This window comes from Triplophysa dalaica, chromosome 7, assembly GCF_015846415.1.
Source record: "Triplophysa dalaica isolate WHDGS20190420 chromosome 7, ASM1584641v1, whole genome shotgun sequence".
NCBI classification, from domain to species: domain Eukaryota; kingdom Metazoa; phylum Chordata; class Actinopteri; order Cypriniformes; family Nemacheilidae; genus Triplophysa; species Triplophysa dalaica.
Genome location: NC_079548.1, coordinates 17,276,665 through 17,296,003, shown reverse-complemented (window position 1 = coordinate 17,296,003; position 19,339 = coordinate 17,276,665). Strand labels below are relative to the sequence as shown.

The 19,339-nt window shown below is 37.1% G+C and overlaps 2 protein-coding genes across 2 annotated transcripts; both read right to left on the bottom strand.

Annotated features, from left to right (window-relative positions):
- Window positions 1-558: 558 nt before the first annotated feature.
- On the bottom strand, window positions 559-6,044 carry chst12a (carbohydrate (chondroitin 4) sulfotransferase 12a). Its single transcript, XM_056753821.1, has 2 exons — window positions 5,951-6,044; window positions 559-4,192 (listed from the first exon to the last, which is right to left on the bottom strand). Exon 2 carries the CDS (start codon window positions 4,150-4,152, stop codon window positions 2,845-2,847), a length of 1,308 nt encoding a protein of 435 aa, XP_056609799.1. The 5' UTR covers window positions 4,153-4,192; window positions 5,951-6,044; the 3' UTR covers window positions 559-2,844.
- Window positions 6,045-7,385: 1,341 nt separating this feature from the next.
- Window positions 7,386-17,968, bottom strand: eif3ba (eukaryotic translation initiation factor 3, subunit Ba). The gene is made up of 19 exons (XM_056752012.1): window positions 17,725-17,968; window positions 17,161-17,353; window positions 16,579-16,698; window positions 16,439-16,496; window positions 16,177-16,305; window positions 15,913-16,070; window positions 15,635-15,766; window positions 15,485-15,551; window positions 15,344-15,390; window positions 10,202-10,412; window positions 10,033-10,105; window positions 9,805-9,927; window positions 9,638-9,716; window positions 9,390-9,528; window positions 9,182-9,307; window positions 9,011-9,088; window positions 8,816-8,924; window positions 7,934-8,046; window positions 7,386-7,852 (listed from the first exon to the last, which is right to left on the bottom strand). Exons 1-18 carry the CDS (start codon window positions 17,825-17,827, stop codon window positions 7,946-7,948), a joined length of 2,046 nt encoding a protein of 681 aa, XP_056607990.1. The 5' UTR covers window positions 17,828-17,968; the 3' UTR covers window positions 7,386-7,852; window positions 7,934-7,945.
- Between the last annotated feature and the right edge of the window lie 1,371 nt (window positions 17,969-19,339).

Below are 19,339 nucleotides of genomic sequence, written 5' to 3'. Positions count from 1 at the left end.
TGAACTACAAAACCATGTGACAAACATTTTAAGATTATTTATAAACCCTTTCAAATTTAAGTAGCTTTCTAAACGTCTCAGGTCCTGAAAGCCTGGGGAACATGGAATGAACCCGTGTACTTTTGTGCCACCCAGTGGTTGTGAGGACGTCAAGACAGTACTCTTTTTTCCTCTTTCGCGGTCACTGAAAGGGCGGCGACAGCCCGATGGTCTCCATCAGGGCCTGTTAACCAGTTGCATAGGATTATAGCATAACATAGATTTTTCAGTAATTATATGCAGTTAGTAGTAAAGTTAGCAAAAAACTTGCACACATGTACACAAACCTTCGACAGATGAAGAACCCAAGCAGCAACTAACCTTAGCAAATTTCTGCTCTCAACTACTGTAAACGTACATTTGTGTTGCAGCCTGTAATGTGAACAAATATATAAATTTGGTTTCTTTGTCTTTGTAATAAAATTATGGATAACATCAAACAGTATTCACTAAATAAACATGACGTATTACATATAAAGACCACATTTCCATAAAACAAATAAAGAGGAGATAACAGTGTTACAGTGTTTGCACCATGCTAACTTTATTAAGCTTTTTTACTGTAAAACTGAAGCATAAATAATACTATAATAAATAAAAGAGTTATGTACATTACCAAACGGCAAACCAACCAGGTAAACCAAAAGTTAAGAATACAAGCTAACACTTGAATGTAGCAAATGTTTCCCTTTTGCTTCCAGCATGTTTGCCTGAAACTTAATTCATGCAAGAAATTCCTATGGCGAAAATTACATCAAATAAAAAAAGACATTAATATTGGCATTACAACAACCACTTTGCAATATAACACCTTAATACGTTGTGGCACAAAAACAGGACATCATTTTGAAACAAACAGCATAGGCAAATACTGCACAAATGTGTTTTCCTATCACATTTTCCTATCACTTCTGTATTAGGGAAAACTAGAACCGATAAGACAAATCTAAATCTTTCACTAATTGTCATTATGCAACACATTGAATGTACTACTACATTTTTTCTATTTTTATGGACTTTTGATTGTTTTGACTGCAAGTCAGAGACCCACTTAGAAAAATACTTTTTGTAAACGTTTTTCCAAAGGCACCAATGGGCCCATCAATGCAGTGACTCCAGATGGTGGCTTCCCCTGAGGGCTGGCTGAACGGGGGCATCATGTTCCCTCTGACCCATCACTTCACAATGATCTTGCTACACTTGTGCTTGGATTTACTACTACAATCTACAACACACACTTCATCCTCACATGCCTCTCTCTCTCTCTGACCTAAAGATCTCTTTATACGTCTGATCTAATGTGTAAAGTGCACAACAAAACATGATGTAAAGAAAATGAATATCAAAGAGCAAATGGCAAATAAGAGAATTCGAAACTATAACTGTGCTTCAGAAATAAATACCCTGTGCCTGCAACTATATTCCAAACAATATGCAAACAAGTCCATTATTTGACACTGAAAGCAAACCAGAGCAAAAACTTTTTTGCTACATTACTTGCGAGTGATGCATATTTATGAAAAGGACCGCAAGGCACACATGCTAAAGCATGTTGCAGATCAGAGGGCTCATCGAGTCCCCGCTACACAATAACAGAAGAACAAAAATGATAAAAGGAACAAGATAAGAACAGGCCTCATTCAGACTACTGACACTGTGATATAGTTTCTGCTTTAAAAAAAAGTTCTTCAAGTTAATTAACAGCTCATTTGCAAATTTGTGACAATTCTTTTAAAATGTGCTTTATCGCAGAGCACTGGCATTTTTGTGCAGTATACACCTTGAACTTAAGTTTCTAAAAAATCCAAAACAAATAAAAAACAATCGAAACAAAATATACAAAATAAACCGCTGTAGAAGAGCAGTAAAGCACTCTGTAAAACTGACCTTTTTTCTTCAGGACAAAAGTTCCTTCACTTTTCACATTTGATAGTAAATTGTTACAAAAATACTCTAAAATACTCTATGTGCATTTCCTAAACGTACAATATTTTTTTAGATTTCTTTGATAAAGTAGTTTGGTGGTGCATTATTAAATCATTTAGATCTACCAAAAACCGAGGGACAAACAGATTTCCTGGGACAATATGTGATGAAAATCACAGAAACGTTTGTTTTTCTCACATCTCAGATTTCACATCTAAAAACACGTGAAAATTGTGCAGGTTTTGAGTTCATAAAAAGTTCTGAAACCGTCCACGAGGCCACGGAAATACAAGACACACATTTTGGGAGAATACTGGTAAATGGGCCGGCTAAAGCATAAACTGTGTGCAAAGGAATGTACGGTTGCTACAGTTTATCACTTTAAATGCCCACAGGCGTCTTTCACATGACTCACATCAACATTCCCAATGCACTTTTAAACCCTCCCAATTGACGCATTACGTTTTTTGTAGCATAGGATATCATAGCACAATATCAAGACTGACATCTTTGTGATCGATTTGCATGGCACATCATTGGTAAAACTGCCCTTTCTGTGACACTGTCAGCCGTGCTTTTTAAGAGTGGGACCCTTGCATTAAGATGCAGTCACATTAAAAGCATACAGGGGTCCAAGTCAAGTCTTATGGCACGAGTCCAAATCATGTCATGAATTCTGTTTACAGATTGTTTTTATAAACCTTCTTGCAAGACTTCGACTTTCCCTCTCTGTTGAAGGGAAAACTGGTCAGAGTCATCAGAAAGTGTCTTTAGGCATTGCATCATCTAAAAATCTATGTTAAGATTCAGGCAGCGGAAACTCTTATGGTCCTCTTGCTGTTCTTGTATTTTCAGCATCCCAGTATCATCATAAAAACTTTACTCATGAAACAGCTTGTCAGGTTTAGAATACCCAAACAGTTTAAAGTCCGCCTCATAAAGCCTGTAAAGCTCATTTCTAGCTTTCAGAGGTATGTTGGCAAACCAGTCCTGTTCCCAACTACTAACCGTTCGGTTACGATGACTTTGGGGGAACTCGACGACGTTGTCTACGCGGAGGATCCGTAACAAATGCTCAGCGTCCTCGTCCAAAGTCTCCAGCTTTCCCACAAAATCATAATTGATCTGGCAGGGATGGCACAGACGGTACATTTGTCTCCAGTGTTCGTTAAAAGGCGCGTCTTTTTCTGTTTTCGGATCCAATAAATACTGAATGAAATTTGCGAAAGACGGACGAATCCCAGCTGCAAAAGCGTCCACCACTGAAGCTGGTGGATTGGTGTAATTGCTGTATCTTTTTAGCATGGCAACTGCAAATCTCTTGTAGAAGTCCTCGTTCGCTTGTTCAAATTTGTTGCGATAGGCAGAGATGAGTCTCACAAACGGATCCCTCACAAACAAGAACTTGGTGTACTTCTTAAGCTTGATTTTCATAAGATGCCTCGAGAACTTCCCATATCGCTTCCAGAACTTGTTGAAGGTGAAGTGCAAGCTACTGTTGTGGACCAGCTCCTGAGGAACATCCAGAGGGTCCTGGTAGGGCACGCCGTCTATTAACAGACTCTCGCTCAGCACGATCATTATGCGCTTCCAGTTTGTGCATGCGACCTTGGGAACGTAACAGTAAATAATCCCATGTCTGTCGTCCACGATGAGGTGATCTAATTCTTTATTGGGTATGTCATCGAAAGTCCTGCTCCTTCCTGGAAAGTCAAAGAGACTTTTGTTACCGCACAAATCTTGGATAATCTGTTTCCGGTTATCCTGCTTCTGTTTCAGCTCCGGTGCGATGGGCGTCAGATGGATCTTCCACTCTCGCCTCGGAACAAACTTCTCCTCCGATTTCTCTGAGGACTGATTGATAGTCTCTCCTCGCACCTGTTCCGTTGGGTCTGCGGTACCCTCCAAAAACTGGTTGACAAAAGCATCTATGTCTGTCAAAAACGAGGTCTCTTTGTCCTCGTCCGCTTTCTTTTCAGGGTCAGAACGGCTATGCGGAGGAAGGCGTGATGGATGAGGACCAGAGATTGTTGTGTGCAAGTAGAAATTGGAGGCCCCCACATCGTCCCAGTATATGATTATAAGGAGGATCATGAAGACTGCACCGACTATCATAAAAATGCGTAACAGTCTCGACTTTCCCATTTTGGTTGGTTTTGACTGGGAAAGTGCCATTTTACCTAACATCTATTACACAGCAGACAACCCAGAAAGGGTGCATCATAACCTGAAGTGTAGGGGAAACAAATCAGAAAAGAGAAGTCAGGATTGTGCCTGAAACAGTTGGTATAATATTTCGCAATATTGTGGGTAGGGTTACACAATAGACAGATAAAGTTATGCTGGTTTATTACACGGCGCATTTGAATGCTTGATTCTGATTGGCCAATCGCAACATTCCAACGGTTGTTACTTTCAAACAACAGCTCAAAACTAATAACACCCTGTAGCCCGGATGCTACAAATCATTTTAAGAGGGCAGACCCGTTTAATATTAAACCAAAAATGAATTATAATTATGTCTTTTAATAACATATATGATGTTATACTTACAAATTATAAACCAATGTGTTCATGACGTTTGAACGTCGTTTCATACTTTGAAACCAAAAACTAAACAGCTTTTCCTGGTGGAAGGTCTGCATTCGGTAAAAGGAGCTAATAAATATTTCAAATTCACATTTTATGTCCAGTATTTTTCTCATGTGCCAAATAGCCGTGTAATAAGTGGGATAATGTACAAGCATCCGGCTTTTATCGTGAAATAAGCCCCTTCAGTGTGACACAAGACCCGTATTTCTGCGATAACAACCGGCAGACTGTACATTATCCCTTACTTTAATTACATGAGGCTCACACAGCACAGTCATATTTTCATAGTACATGCCCATTGTATAGTATTTTCCTAATATTGTATTCTGTATTTATTCACACTGTATATCCTGCACTTGCTAATTGCACTTCTGGTTAGACCTAAACTACATTTCGTTACACTGTACTTGTATATGTGTAATGACAATAAAGTTGAATCTAATCTAAAATTAAACTTTCAGAAGTGTGAAAAGCTTGTTTTCTTGAAACAACTGAAACACCCAATAGCAAATGAATAGCAATGTATTTAGTCCATACAATTCAATTACAAATGACTGAACGATGATTTTAAAGCTATTTGATATTTTCCACGATAAACTCGACTTTCAATTAATAATTATCAATTATTAATAATTAATAATGATTGATGATTTATCATAAAACCATTATCTTAGGTTCCAACCAAGATAATTTTTTAAGAACAGACTTGTTATATGTATTTGGAAAAAGAGGCGTAGGTCAGCATCAGAGACTTAGATTTTAGCATTTTTTTATCATAAAAGATAATCTTATGATGTCACACCGAAATTTGCTTGAAATGCGTGCTTGTGCGTGACGTAACTGACACAAATGTATACATACTCGCTATACTCTCTGCTAGTCATATTTAAATTTAGCTCAATTATGAGCCTGCAAAACTCAGCATACACTAAGCAGCTCACATTTACTTTGCACATAACCTACCAATTCATCAAAAGCAAAGGCAAGCCCTCACATTCATCTGGACACAATGTAGCTCTTTGACACCATCTCTGACTGTGGGAGGAAGCTGCAAACATTCGAGCCTATCCGCCAAACCTCACCGTGACCCGTTGCGCATAGATAACGGAACAGCTGATTTTCTTTACGCTGGCTTTTATCGTAAGGATCACTTTTAAGATAAAATGCACCGTTAATATAAAGATACAGATATACATTTGGAGCAAGTGCAAAGACAAGCCTACAAGACTTTTCCATAGGAAGTCATAAAGACATGTAACGTTAGCTACTCATGCCTGAAATCCACTAGCTTTTGTTTTAAACCCAACACACAAATACTAAAACGCGGCGTTACGACTACGTGATAATTATCGAAATAAATGTGTTTAAAACATGGTCGTAACGCTGTTCTCACCTCATTGCAGAAGTGTGGAGATTTCTACACGCAGACGGCGTCAGCTGAGAGGAGGGATGTGCACAGCGCGCGGGGTGTTGACACAGCAGCGCTTCAGCGCTCCACGCTGATCTCGCGAGATTGGGAGAGCACGCGAGGGTTTCTTTTGAAGTTACGTTTCTTGCTGACATGTTTGTTCTTCTCCAAACATTACGAACTTGTTTATTTTATAAGGATGTGTTTCTAGTAATGACACATCGAGGAAAAGTTAAGCTAATTTACATCACAGTATGACCATAAAAATAACACTAGACTACACACATAGTTGTTAATACTTCAATAAAATTGAAATAAGCACCACTTTACATAAAAAGTGTATTAAAACACAGTTGTATTATTTAATCTATGTATATCTAATAACAGTCTAATACCCCATCATTTTTATTGTTTGTGGTGACCTTTAAAATGGTCAAGTTTTACATAATTTTTTATGTCTAAAGCTAAAATGTATCGTCTATAAAGCTGCTTTCAAACGATGCAAAAGTGTCAACAACACTATCGAAATTTAAAATGAACAAACAACAAATTGACCTTTTTTGTAGAGAAAAGCAGTTGTTGTCAAACAGGGGAAAATTAGAAAAACTTGGCACAATGGAAAATTAGACAAAATGAGCTTTGAAATACATTTTAAAACAACTAAAAACCAATATAATTCTTATTTGAAGATTTTAATATTGAATCAACACCTTTCCAGTTAATATTAAGCTCTGAAATATTTAGTTTGGTAGAAATTTAGTGTTTGTGAGCGGGAGGGGGCCTTTGAATATTTTTGAAAACAGTGGGGGGCCTTGGACTCAAAAAGGTTGAGAACCCCTCGTTTAAAGGATAGTTCAACCAAAAATGTATTCACCCTCATCATTTTAAACCTTTAAGACTGTAAAAATACGTTATTTTTTTAGATCCAAACCACTCAATCATTTCACAAACAATCTGTTGTGTTCCACAGAACAGTGTCATAAACCGGTTTTACAAGTACTGTTCATGAGCATCAATCAATGACAAAACAAATATGTATCTATGGGTGAACCCCTTAAATGGCAACAATATGGATACTTTGACTTATGCATTCTAAAGGATTAAGTTAAAGTCTATTTAAGTATTATAAGCAATCCTTATAAGTCATGTATAAAATATTATTATAAGCAAATATAGACTGACATTTGCAACGCTTAGTCTGTTAATAATACCCAAGAGCAAAGCTGGTGGGGGAATTAAATTAGAGATGGTGTGATTTTATTTTGTATAAGCCTACACCCACACAGTCAGATCAAACTAACTGAACTTGACTTCTGATTGCCAAAAACATTTTTGTTAAACCTTGGCACAAAGAGTGGATAGAAAATTCTAAACACAAACATTTCATACTAGATCTGAAACTGCAAAAAAAAACAAAAGATTCAATTTCAGTTAAACTTTATTCCCTTGTTGTGCAATTAATATCAGGTAATCTGAATGGAGGAGGATACAGTCCACTGTAGTGCCATTTTCGCACACTAGAGTACAAGTTCCCCTTTTGGAAAATCTTGCAAATGTTTTCGTACTGCGTGATGTAAAAGCAGTTTTTGGCATACTGTCCCATGGTAACACCCTTTTGACGAGGTAGATCTACCAAAGGCAAAAACATGAACATGTTTCATCAGATCTGCCAAGATCAGTCCTGAACGGTGTTGGCAGGGTAGGTTCTCTCAGAGCTGGATGGCTTTTCTTTTTAAAATGTAGCAGTCAACAGTGGCACAAAATTCTCCGCCCACAGCAACCAGAATTAAAAGGCACTTGATTGACGATAAACAAGGAATACTCTTATGGGGAATCCTCAATTTTTTCTTCAATGCAAGTCCACGCTCCTCCACAAAAAAACAGATACTGAAAAGAAAAACACCCAATATAATTATGACTGCGTCAAGATCTTATAAACCTCATATTGGGTCACTGAGAATACAGTACCTGCTGTTGGAACTACAGATCTCCAATGGGAATAATTTCTTCATTGATGAAAAACTCGATGGTCTCCTCCTCCCAGTCCTCGACATTACCGTCCAGCTCATCGGTATCCACACCTAGAATGATTCGATGAAAAATCCAGTGATGATTTGAGAGTCAAATCACATCCATACAACAACTGCTGGCAACCACTTAAAAATGGTGCTCAAATATCATTATTGAAGTTGAGTTCGATGTAGTAATTTCTTCACTATGAACTTTATCTAAAACTAGAAAGCTTTTGTTTTAAACTAATATTGCATGAGACAGAATAGTATAATCAGGTTTTATATGTTAAGCCTATTTTTTAAAGTGAAAATCAAATTGATATAAGTCTGTAATAAAATGTTACATAAAGTTTTGCAGTATTTGAACTGAACTCAACATCTGCAGTTTTCAGCTAAGATGTACACCATTTGATGGAGTCATGTCTCTGTTTAAACACTCTGTTGATGGAAAGTAAGTGTAGTTGCGGTTGTCTAGTGCGCCAAGATTGGAAATGTGAAGGATCATTAAATTTCCTGTTAGACATCTGCATATCTTCAAACCACTCTTCCTTAAAAATCCAATCAACCATCACATACAAACTGACTTACTCTCCATTTCCATTTCATATTAAAACATTGCCATACAGGTGCAAAACATAACCCTGTTTGTCCAAATATAAACAGTTGCAGGTGTTCTGCAGCAGAGTTTACATTTAGCAGCAAATTATAAAAACATATTCTAACCATGACTTATCTAGAATTCATAAGGCAACATGGTTACGTTAAAAATAGCGAATAGATCAAGCAATTTGAAATGAATGAAATTCAATAGGAGAGGCATTCTCTCAGTGTTTGCTACCTCCTCTGAGTTCCTGGCGCAGGGATTTCTGCTCTTGGTATATCTGCGAGGCTTTTTCACGGTACTTGCGATAGTCCTCCATCATAGTGCGTCTCTTGTCCACAAGTTCCTGTAAAGCAAATAAAATGATCTAAACCTGGGCCCTGAACTTCGATTCCGATGAAACTTGTGCTTAAAAAAAGACAAATCTTTTACCTTTGAAGCCTTGGACTGACTGAGACGATCTTTCTGCTCAAAGATCTTGGAGTATTTCTTCAGGTCCTTTTTGATGAGCTGTGTATTTAAATACATGAGGTGGGATTAGATTTCAGTTTGAAAGAAGCCGAGAGGGTAAAAATGGTGACCTTGCATCTGCTCTTATCTCACCTTTACTTCCTCATAGGGCAGGAGAGAGGGTGGGCATGGCCTCCACAGCAGTTGGCAGAAACGGTCTTTGTTATTCTTCTGCAGCAACCGACCCTGGAAGGTCCACAGCCAGTAGGCATTGTCCACCTGAAGGATCAAAACAAAGATTTAGATAGGATGTACACCTTTCCAACTAAAAACTACGAAATTATGACAAATTATAAATCACCTTGTGACTCCACCAGGAGACAGAGGTCACAACATATCGTCCAGTGGGATCCCATTCAACATCTGATGCCATGTAATGCTCGGCAATGTTCATCATGGTGCAGTCTGAAGTGTCCACAAACGCAAGAGCTCCATTCATGCTAGAATAAGAAAAATACCAAACAATATAATGAATAACAAGCATGAGAAATATCAAAGCTCAATATAGTTGATATGACTGATATAGTTGATATAGTAATGACTACAGACCTTCTCAATCCAGCCAAGACCAAAAACTGCCCCTGTGGACTCCAGAAAATGCTGTTTGCTTGCTGCTTGTCAAACATTTCTGAAACATGAAATTTTTTTGGTTAATATTTCTTACAAAATACAAAATATATACGAATGCATCTTTATTCGCAACAAGGAAGACTTACTAATTAGGTCGATTTTGCCATTGTTCTTCACATGGTAGAATGATACATTGATTCTGGGAGATTCACCATGAAGAACAGCAAACTTGCTGCCATTAGGTTCCCAGGCAAAGGCGATGATGCCCTCTGTGAAACAGGCAGAAAGAGCAGAATTGAGAACAGGTACTTGAGTCTAAATCAGGAAACAGAACAAGACGCCTTATGATGACTCGGAGATGCTTTGTTCCTTACCTTTCATCTCCACCACATCCACAGGTACCTGCTTCTCTCTCATTCGGAAGATCTCAAAGTTGGTGACAACACCCTGAATAAAAAAAGAACATTGAGTAGACTTTCACTTAAGCTCATGAAAAAAATGTTTTAGCGCTTATGGAGCACATTATAGGGGCATCTCTTATACCTGTGTTCCTTTGGGTGTTCTGTCGACTTTCACACAGAGATAATCTCCGTTTTTCTGCCAGTGAAGCTTGCAGTCCACAACGTTAAACAGGTTACGGACTCTGATCTCATTTCTTGATGGGAGCTGCATGAGAGTTACTCTTGCGGGGATATCTTTATCCTCAGGAACCCAGAATGCAATGATATTATCACCCGGTGACCAGGAGAAATCCCTGAAGACACAAGATAATTTATCTTAAAGGGACAGTGTGTAATTTTTTGGAGGATCTACTGACAGAAATGCAATTTTAAATACATAACTATGTGTTCAGAGGTGTATAAAGACTAGGGCTGGGTATCGAGTCCGATACTTTTTAGGCACTGACCGAATTGCCTCATACCATTGAGTATCAAAAAACATCTTGTCGTTCGATACCAACTGCTGCCAAAATGGGCAAACATGATAAATCGGATGAAGCGCTGCCAGCAAGAAGAACGAGTCGGTGCAGTCATCCTATCTCTCTCTGCCACACCTGGAGGCTCCTGCCACAGAGCGCCCTTCAACACACCCACTACACAGTGAAGGCAGCAGCACTATGTGTGGGACTCTGACAGGTGAGATTAACTTTTAAAAAAAACATTTTTGTATTGGTATTTTTATTGGTATTTTTTTAATCTGTGCTAAAACATAGCAGAGCTTTGACTGGGGCTCTGATACGTAATGTAACGTTTATAGCATTGATATAACTTGTATTGGTCCCTGCATGTGTATAAGTTAAGTTATTGTTCTTTGCTCGGTTTAAGTAAGTCCTATCAAATGGGGCCTACGTAATGTTATATTTTGTTTGGATGTATGGCTATACATAGCTAGATAGCTAAATTCATAACTGCAAAATCAGAAGAGGTGAGAAAGGTGACAGCCATACGCGGGGGGAATTTGGGTGGGGTGTCATTTTCTTCAGGCTTTTGGCATGCACAGGCTTTTGGCATGCACAAAACATGACACCAATGGAGCAGCAGTTAATCACATGACAACAATTTTGAGCTTTAGGAAAAATATGGAATTTGTTCGTTTCTAGATTTTCATAAAAAATAAATGCGTTGCCCTGGTCTCACGATCCCAATGCTCCAAGTCATAAACCAAGTTGAAGTTTTCTGAGAGGTGCACCTTTTCTAATACAAACTGGATGTGTATCCATCGGAATCAAAGCGTTTGCGCATCTGGGGATTTGGTTTTAAAACATGCAGGATTGAGAAAATAAAGTGGGAAAATAAAATAGGGAAGCTGTTAGCTGTCATCTTGATTCTGGTTAGCTAAACAAATCCAGGTGCTGGACCAAAGACATTTCAGACACTCGAGAGTAGATGCCTCAGACACCTCCCCACACATAAAAAAAAACTCTTCGGATTTACACAATTCACATAAATTACCTATTTTTCATTCAAAACGGCTAATTTTGCCGAAATGCGACTAGTTTGCAGGTATGTAAATTAGTGCTTAATGCTTTAAGGCTGACAAAGATAAACAAAGATTGGCCAAAACTCCGCCCTTAAAGAGCCGTTTGCCGTGAAGGACAGATGACTGCCAGCAAGACTACAGAGAAGATTCAGACACATAAAACACTACAGATTACTATCATCTATGCTGTGCTCATGAGTCCAGTAACCTGTAAAGCTGTCTGATGTGATGACATCATCCACACCCTCAGAGAGTACATTTTCTACTGCTGGGGACATTATCAGTCAAGAGCACTCTTGTTTGTCTCCAGAAAAAGCAGACTTGCTGAGTGATTTGAAGATTTGAAGTATGCAGCATAGTGAGCCTCACATACTGACTACAAACTGTTTATTTCCCACTGAAAACCGTTTAAACTTTATTAAAACCATTTATTTTGCGTGGGTTACACTTTGTTACTTTTTGCTTTTTATACAATAAAGAAAAATTGGTATCGAAAAAGGAATCGTTTAAGAATTAAAAAAAATGTAAACAATACCCAGCCCTAATAAAGACCTTACATAATGAAGCGTTATGTATTTACCCTGTGTTTGGAAAACCCCCCATGTTATATTTTACCCTTTATGTCTATGGCTATATGAAACTAGTTTTTATTGTTCCAATTGCTTCCATTGTTTATCTCATCTGTAAGTCGCTTTATATGAAAGCATCTGCTAAATGACTAAATGTAAATGTTTACCTAAGAATTACCTTTTTTATGAACATACACAACTTTTTGTGTATTTGTTAGGCAATAATTTGATTTACAATACTTTCTTCTTACGCAACGTTAAGTATGAGATTCTTAGGATGGAAGTTTTAATAGTGTCAATCTTCCCTGTTATGAAATTGTTAAGATTGTCCGTTACAAGTAGGGCTGGGCAACATTATTTCATTTGTTTTTTAAAAGGATCAATTGAATATCGGTTCTCAAAAGATATGAATCGATTTTTTTTCTTTCGTATTTAGGCAAGCACTGAACATTCATAAAAACTAATGTTATTGCTACTACTATCCACTAGATGTCACTTTGCTTTTTACAATGGGTTGATGTAACAACATGGAGCATATCCTTCATTCATTGCCTAATTAACATGGGATGCTGTGGGTGTGTCGTCCAATTTAACATCACCTTCAATCAAAGGCAGCGGTTCACATGATTGCACCATCTAATTACAGCTAATTTTGAGAAATTTTGTTTGTTATACTGTCTCTTAAATTTAAAATAACTGTTCTGTTTCAATATACCCAAGTGTGTTTAAAGTTTAATATACAGGTTTGTGGCTCTTCGTTTCATTTTTGAATTCAACATTGTAATGTGATATTCAGTGATCTATTTTTAGAAATATCTATAGGATTTGTAATAAATCTATACCCAGATAGCAAGCAACCATTGCATCAATGTAAAAAAAAATTGAATTTGTCTGTTAATTGCATTTAATCAATATTAGGGCTGCAACAACGAATCGATAAAATCGATAAAAATCGATTAGTAAAAAAGTTGTCAACGAATTTCATTATCGATTCGTTGTGTCGCGCGACACGGAGACGTTTGGTTATCAAAAAAAAAAAACTTTATTTGAGCGCGGAGCGAAGTAAACACACGGTCTCTCTCGCGCACTGATGCTAGCAGAGTTCGGCGCCTCATATACAGGGCGGAGCAAAAATAAAAAAACGAGCGGAGGAAAGATACATGACGGAGGCAGAGAAATCAGCGCGACCCAAGTCATCATAGGTGCGGGAGCATTTCACACTAAATAAACAGAAAAACTGTGTTAACTACAAAATATGCAAACGCGAAATGGCGGGAGCAACGCGGCAATGATCCAGCACCTGAAACTCAAACATGTTGGAGTCTGTGATGAGGAGGAAGGGAGTTCAACAGCAGGTTAAGTCATTACAGAATCCTACTTTTGTTCCGTTTCGAAGTGAAGAACGTAATGTCCCTGGTGCTGGTGTTTACTCCTTATCCAGATTGACAAGCATCACAAGTTAGCGTTAGCTCGTTAATAACAGTATAATCAGGGGTGGTGTAGTTACTTTGCGCTTTGCATTGTAAGACTAAAGACACGTTTTTATTCACTCGCCTTTTTTGGACCATTCATTTATCAATCTGTTGTCATGTATAGCTACACTGCAAAACTTCCTTAGTAATTTTGTCTAATTTCCAGTCCAAATATCTAAAAAATCTTAAATCAAGATTACTAGACAAGAAAATTAATTGATGCTTAAAACTTCTGTTTGAAATTAGATCTCATTAAGATTATTTTGCGTACCCCATTGGCAGATAATTTTTCTTGCTTTAAGCAAACAATCACTTAATTTTGAGGTGTTTTTTTTTCAGAAAACAAAAGACATAATTTCTTATGCTTTTTCATGTGTCTAGTACATGTTTCTTGATATAAGATTTTTTTTTAATTTGGACTGACAACATGACAAAACTACTAAGTTAGAAAAGCAATTTTTGCAGTGTATATTCTGTGCTTTCTCCCATATAGGTTATTATTGACAAATATATTTGTGTGTGTTGTACTTTTTAATTTAATTTTAAAGTTATTTTATAGCTCTTGGTCATCTTAAGCTTTGTTAAAATGTGGTGTATAAATGAAGCTTGCACTTACTACAATGATGGTAGTAATTGAATGAATAAGCTTCAAGTGAATTTGAGAGAGAGTGTGTGTGTGTGTCAGTGTTTGTCAGTGTGTGCGTCTGCAAAAGTATGTGCGTCTGCGAGTGTGTGCATCTGCGAGTGTCTGTCTGCAGTGTAGTGTAGAGAACAAGTTCTTACATTCAAACAAATCCTGTTAAGTTTTCTGATTTGTATTGTTCTTTAGTTTTTATAAATTATTTATTGTTCTGGCAGCTCAGGTGGCACTTTTATTTAAAAAAAGTCTATATATTTTGCAGATGTAAAGCATACATGTGTATGTTTTTTGTGTTAGTCCATTTTTATTTGATTTTATTATTTTTATAACAGCTCAGGGATGTTCAAGGAGCAACATGCTTGTGCACTTTCTAAAGATTTTAGTTCTGTTTTTGAATAAAGGGTTGGAAATGAATGCTTTTCTTGGTTTTTGTTTTTATCCGATTCATCGATTAATCGAAAAAAATATTTACAGATTAATCGATTATTAAAATAATCGTTAGTTGCAGCCCTAATCAATATCACTTTTGCACCGGCAATTTATGTTGAATTTTTAACAAATCACCATTATAGTGATCAGTTTTTGATTTAGCTCTTGACTCTTGTATTTAAATGTTAAGTATTCTTTAACTGGTCATGTTTAAAAGTCAACTTTTCAAAACATTTCTTTCTCTGTCAATGTATAAAAGTGTTTTTATTAAACCACTATTTTAAACATTGAAAGTGGTAAAAGAGTTGCCTGATCACAATAATTATGATTGTTGAAATTTCAAAAAAATTCTACATTAATTGCAGGTGCAAACGTTATATTAATTCAATCCAATTAACATTGACAAAATCAACTATTTTTTTAACATTGATTTAATGGTTGCTTTCTATCTGGGTCATCGTTGCCTCGATGATTGAGATCTTGTGAATCAGAATCGAATCAGAACATCAGATCGATACCCAGCCCTGAAGGGACTGAATTAAATTGAGCTTTTTCGCAAGTTCACAAAAATACAATGTTCACTTGTTTCACTCACTTAATTCCATTTATCTTCAAACTCTTCTTCTCCAAAAGACCCATTGACTATGAAAAGAAAAAAGATGACGTGTTAATTAAATAATTTAATCTTGAACTAGCATTAGATCTGACAACTGCTTGAATCCTTTACGACACTTACTGGCGTTTCATAGATGCTCAGGGTGTCCTGTGTCATTCGAGCAAAGAACTTCCCATCTGGACTCCACCTGAACCAAACAAAGTCAGGAATTATGCAATTTCATTACAATGACACTTAAAATAAGCAAAGTCCTATCGAAACGACGCTTACTTGAAAATAGGCCAGTGTGCAGAGCTCTCACAATGGAAGCCTCTTTTCTTTTGTCCTGTGAGAACATCCCAGATAATGATAGCCTGTGGATCATCTTTAGTGTCCATAAGAGGACTGAATGTGACAACATACCTGCAAAGAATTTTTGTGGGAATAAAAGCATCTGCTAAATGACTTAATGTAAAAACAAAATCCATTAAAATGATCATTAATGTTCACTTATTACCCCCTGAAAGACCCCCTCCAAATAAACCAATGCCTTCAAATAGATGACGTACCTCTCACAAGGAGAGAAATCGATGAGTTGTACCCCTTGATGGCTGAACCGCTGGATCTGCTTGAACTTCTCACCACCCCACAGAGCGATGCCTCTCTGGTGGAAGGTGGCCAGATAGGTGCCTTTCGGAGACCACCGCACATATGTCTCGGTCCAGCGCTGCAACAAACACACAGTACAGCCACTGAATACAAGTCACACAGACGTACTGGACACGCAGTTTATATATTTTCAAGAAAAGAAGGTAAATACTGCTCCAACTCACTGCTCTTTCCTCCACCTCGATGGGCTCCTTGGCATCATTAGCAAATATGCCTGTTCGTTCACCAGATTCATAGATGACGCTGTACTGATCCCGACAGTCAGGATCCTCCATCCAGTGCCGCAGGTTTCCCTAAGACAAAAATACCATGTAAAGTGTCAAAAACACGTACAATAATGTACAGCATGTCAGAATACATTGAAGTTATTATTTCTTAGGACAAATTATCTTACATTAAGACAAACAAATATATATAAATACTTACAAAATCTTTAAAGGGTTGTTTTTCAGGAGTTTCCCACTCATCACAGATCGACACATATCTGAAATTATATGGGATTTAATCATTATGATTTCACAGACATTTACACTTTTGTATTAGTAACGCAATTAAAGATAACATACTTGTCAAAGTCTGTAAACAGATTGACACGGAAAGTATGCTGCTTGTCCAGCTTGTACCCATCAGCGCTCTTCACCGCTTCCTGAGCATGGCTTGGTGCAGAATACTCCAGAAATATGTACCTGCAAAGTTTATTTATTGTCAGTATAAAATAACAGCACAGTCCAGGACCACCATGCAGTTTTTATTAGAAAGCGCATCACATCATTTATTGTACTGACCTATGTTAGTGTTTATTTAGATATCAAAGGGTTTTAAGAACAACTTTTCTTAAAAACAACCTGCATGATCTCTTAAGATTCATAAAAAAAACGATTGTCCATTATGTTTCATTATGTACCAGCATCATCTAAGCATAGTTTTGATGCACACTGTTAATGCACAAATTCTTTGCATATGCATGTGAAAATTTAGATTTAAAGGCTAGTGTTTTATATAGGCACGGTTACACACTTCAACCAAATACTTTAATGAGTTACCAGCCATAATATAAAATGATTATGCATCATCAGCATCAGTCAAATACCAAAATGTTGCATCCATTCCCAACTTTTCATAGTACATCACAGTAAACCAAAAGTTACCCTTTGGTCTTTCCATCTGTATCTGGGTAGAACTCATTGGTGATCTTTCCAAACTTTGAGAAGATCTTTTGAATGACGTTCTTGAGTTTCTCCAGGCGATCTTGTCCAACCTGAGGTACATTGTCAACCACAATGACCGAGTCGATTCCATCCGCCTCCTGAGGCTGATCCTTGAGCACGTCTCCAAGTAGCTCTACGCGCGGAGAAACACTCCGATTAGCATCATATTAAAGCAGAAACATTTGAAAAACACATGAAAAAGCGCCACCATAAATATTTTGAAAGAGAGATGAACGTTATCCAGAAGTCACAGTAACGTTACACAGTGTGCCAACATCTGCTCATGTACAAGCCGTTACAATGCTTTTGTCCTGCTCATGCTAACTACTTAGCTTCGACAATGAACAGAAATCTAACTAAATGACGGAGTCTGTATCAGCTCATCTCATCTTTCACAAACGTGCTAAATACCGGATCTGAATGGTTGGTGTTGTTAGTTTGGCGGTGACATGTTGAGTTTTATGCTCCCGTTAGCCGGAGAGCTAAAGCGAGCGCAGGCCTTACCCTGATCACTGATGTCATCCACGAAATCCTCCGGATCGCTGAACGAAGGCTCTTCTTCGTCGTCATACTCCATCTCGGCCTCCATGTTTTCCGTGTCTCGCATTTAGGGATCGATTTGTGATGATCTGAGCTGGTGTAAAGGTTGGCGGTAAATTTCACTCCTGAAATCCAGAAATTTTACTCACTCGGCCATGTGCAAGGCAGCCGGCGCCAACCACTGCGAGCGAGAGAAGGAACGTGCCATGCGTGTAGAGGACGGGTGGCTGCTCTTTCGCCTCTTTTAATATTAGCCTATAACCTAAATTTGAAACAAAGTATACATTTTAGTTTAGAAACTAAAATTAACATATAGCATTGTAATCGTGTCTTTGGGGAGATCATGTACTTAAAGGTGTGATTTTACGAACGAGCGTAAATCATGACCCCCTTTTATGCGAACTTGGACTTTCCCTATATCTTATCGCTCTCGACTTCCTGTTCATGTGACTGGGTGAGTTCCTGTAAGGTTTTGATGGTGCTACATACAGAATAGCAAAAATTACATATAATCGCACCTATAGGATAAACAAACTTAATTTTGATTAAAAGCTATATTTGAAAGGACCTTCATAAACTGAATGGTTAACTTTAATAATTAGATGCAAAACCTGGATTTTCAACAAGGAAAAATGATACAGTACAATTATAAATGGCTCTTGAACTCTTGTTTGGTTCTAAAATGAGATAACTACGTTTTTAAAATTTCCCAAATCATGTTTTTATTGTGTTATGTAGCTGTTTTTGTTTGTTATTAAAGCAAAACAAACCAACTGCAGATTGATTGATATAAATTGGGATGAACAATAAAAAAACATGATTTTTTATTTTTTTTAAACTGAGTTAAAATCTCATTTTTCTCTTCAGTTTCAATAACAGTTTAGTCCTATATTTCATGGTAAAGCATGGATGTGTGGGACATATTCTGTGTACTACAGAATGCACAAGTCTTTTTTTGACATCTAAATCTATGAAATTCACCGAAAGGGTACACACACTGGTAATGACCTTAAAATTAAACCCTTTAATCTTCCGGGCAACTGGGAACATTATGAGAGAGTCGTTTGTCAAATACATCCTCAGGGCAGGAGGGCATAACACAATCTATACCTAGTAAAGGATTTATTTCATTAGAAAAACCTGAAGCAACTATTTTGTTTGGAAGTTTTTCAGCTGACTACACCTACACAGAGTGACAATAAACAGTGGTGATCAATCTAAAGGCAATTACACACAACAAGAGACCTGTTGTGTTTTTAATAAAACAGGGTATAAAAGAAACGATTCCTTTACTTACACTGTAAAGAAATGAAAAGTTCGATCAACTTTTAAATATAAATTTTTTACTTACTTCCATTGGTAACCAATTGAAGTATTTTTTTTAAATTGAGCCAACTTTTCCTTATTTACATGATGAAATGACATGTGAACCTAAACCCCAATTAATCATCCAGTGAAAATGTAAAACCTGATCTGTTTAACTGAATTATTTTTAAGTTAGAGGTTTCAAATACATTTATGTTTGAATTAAACATAAAATAATCAAGTTTTTAACAATAATTGATAATAGCTACTCGAT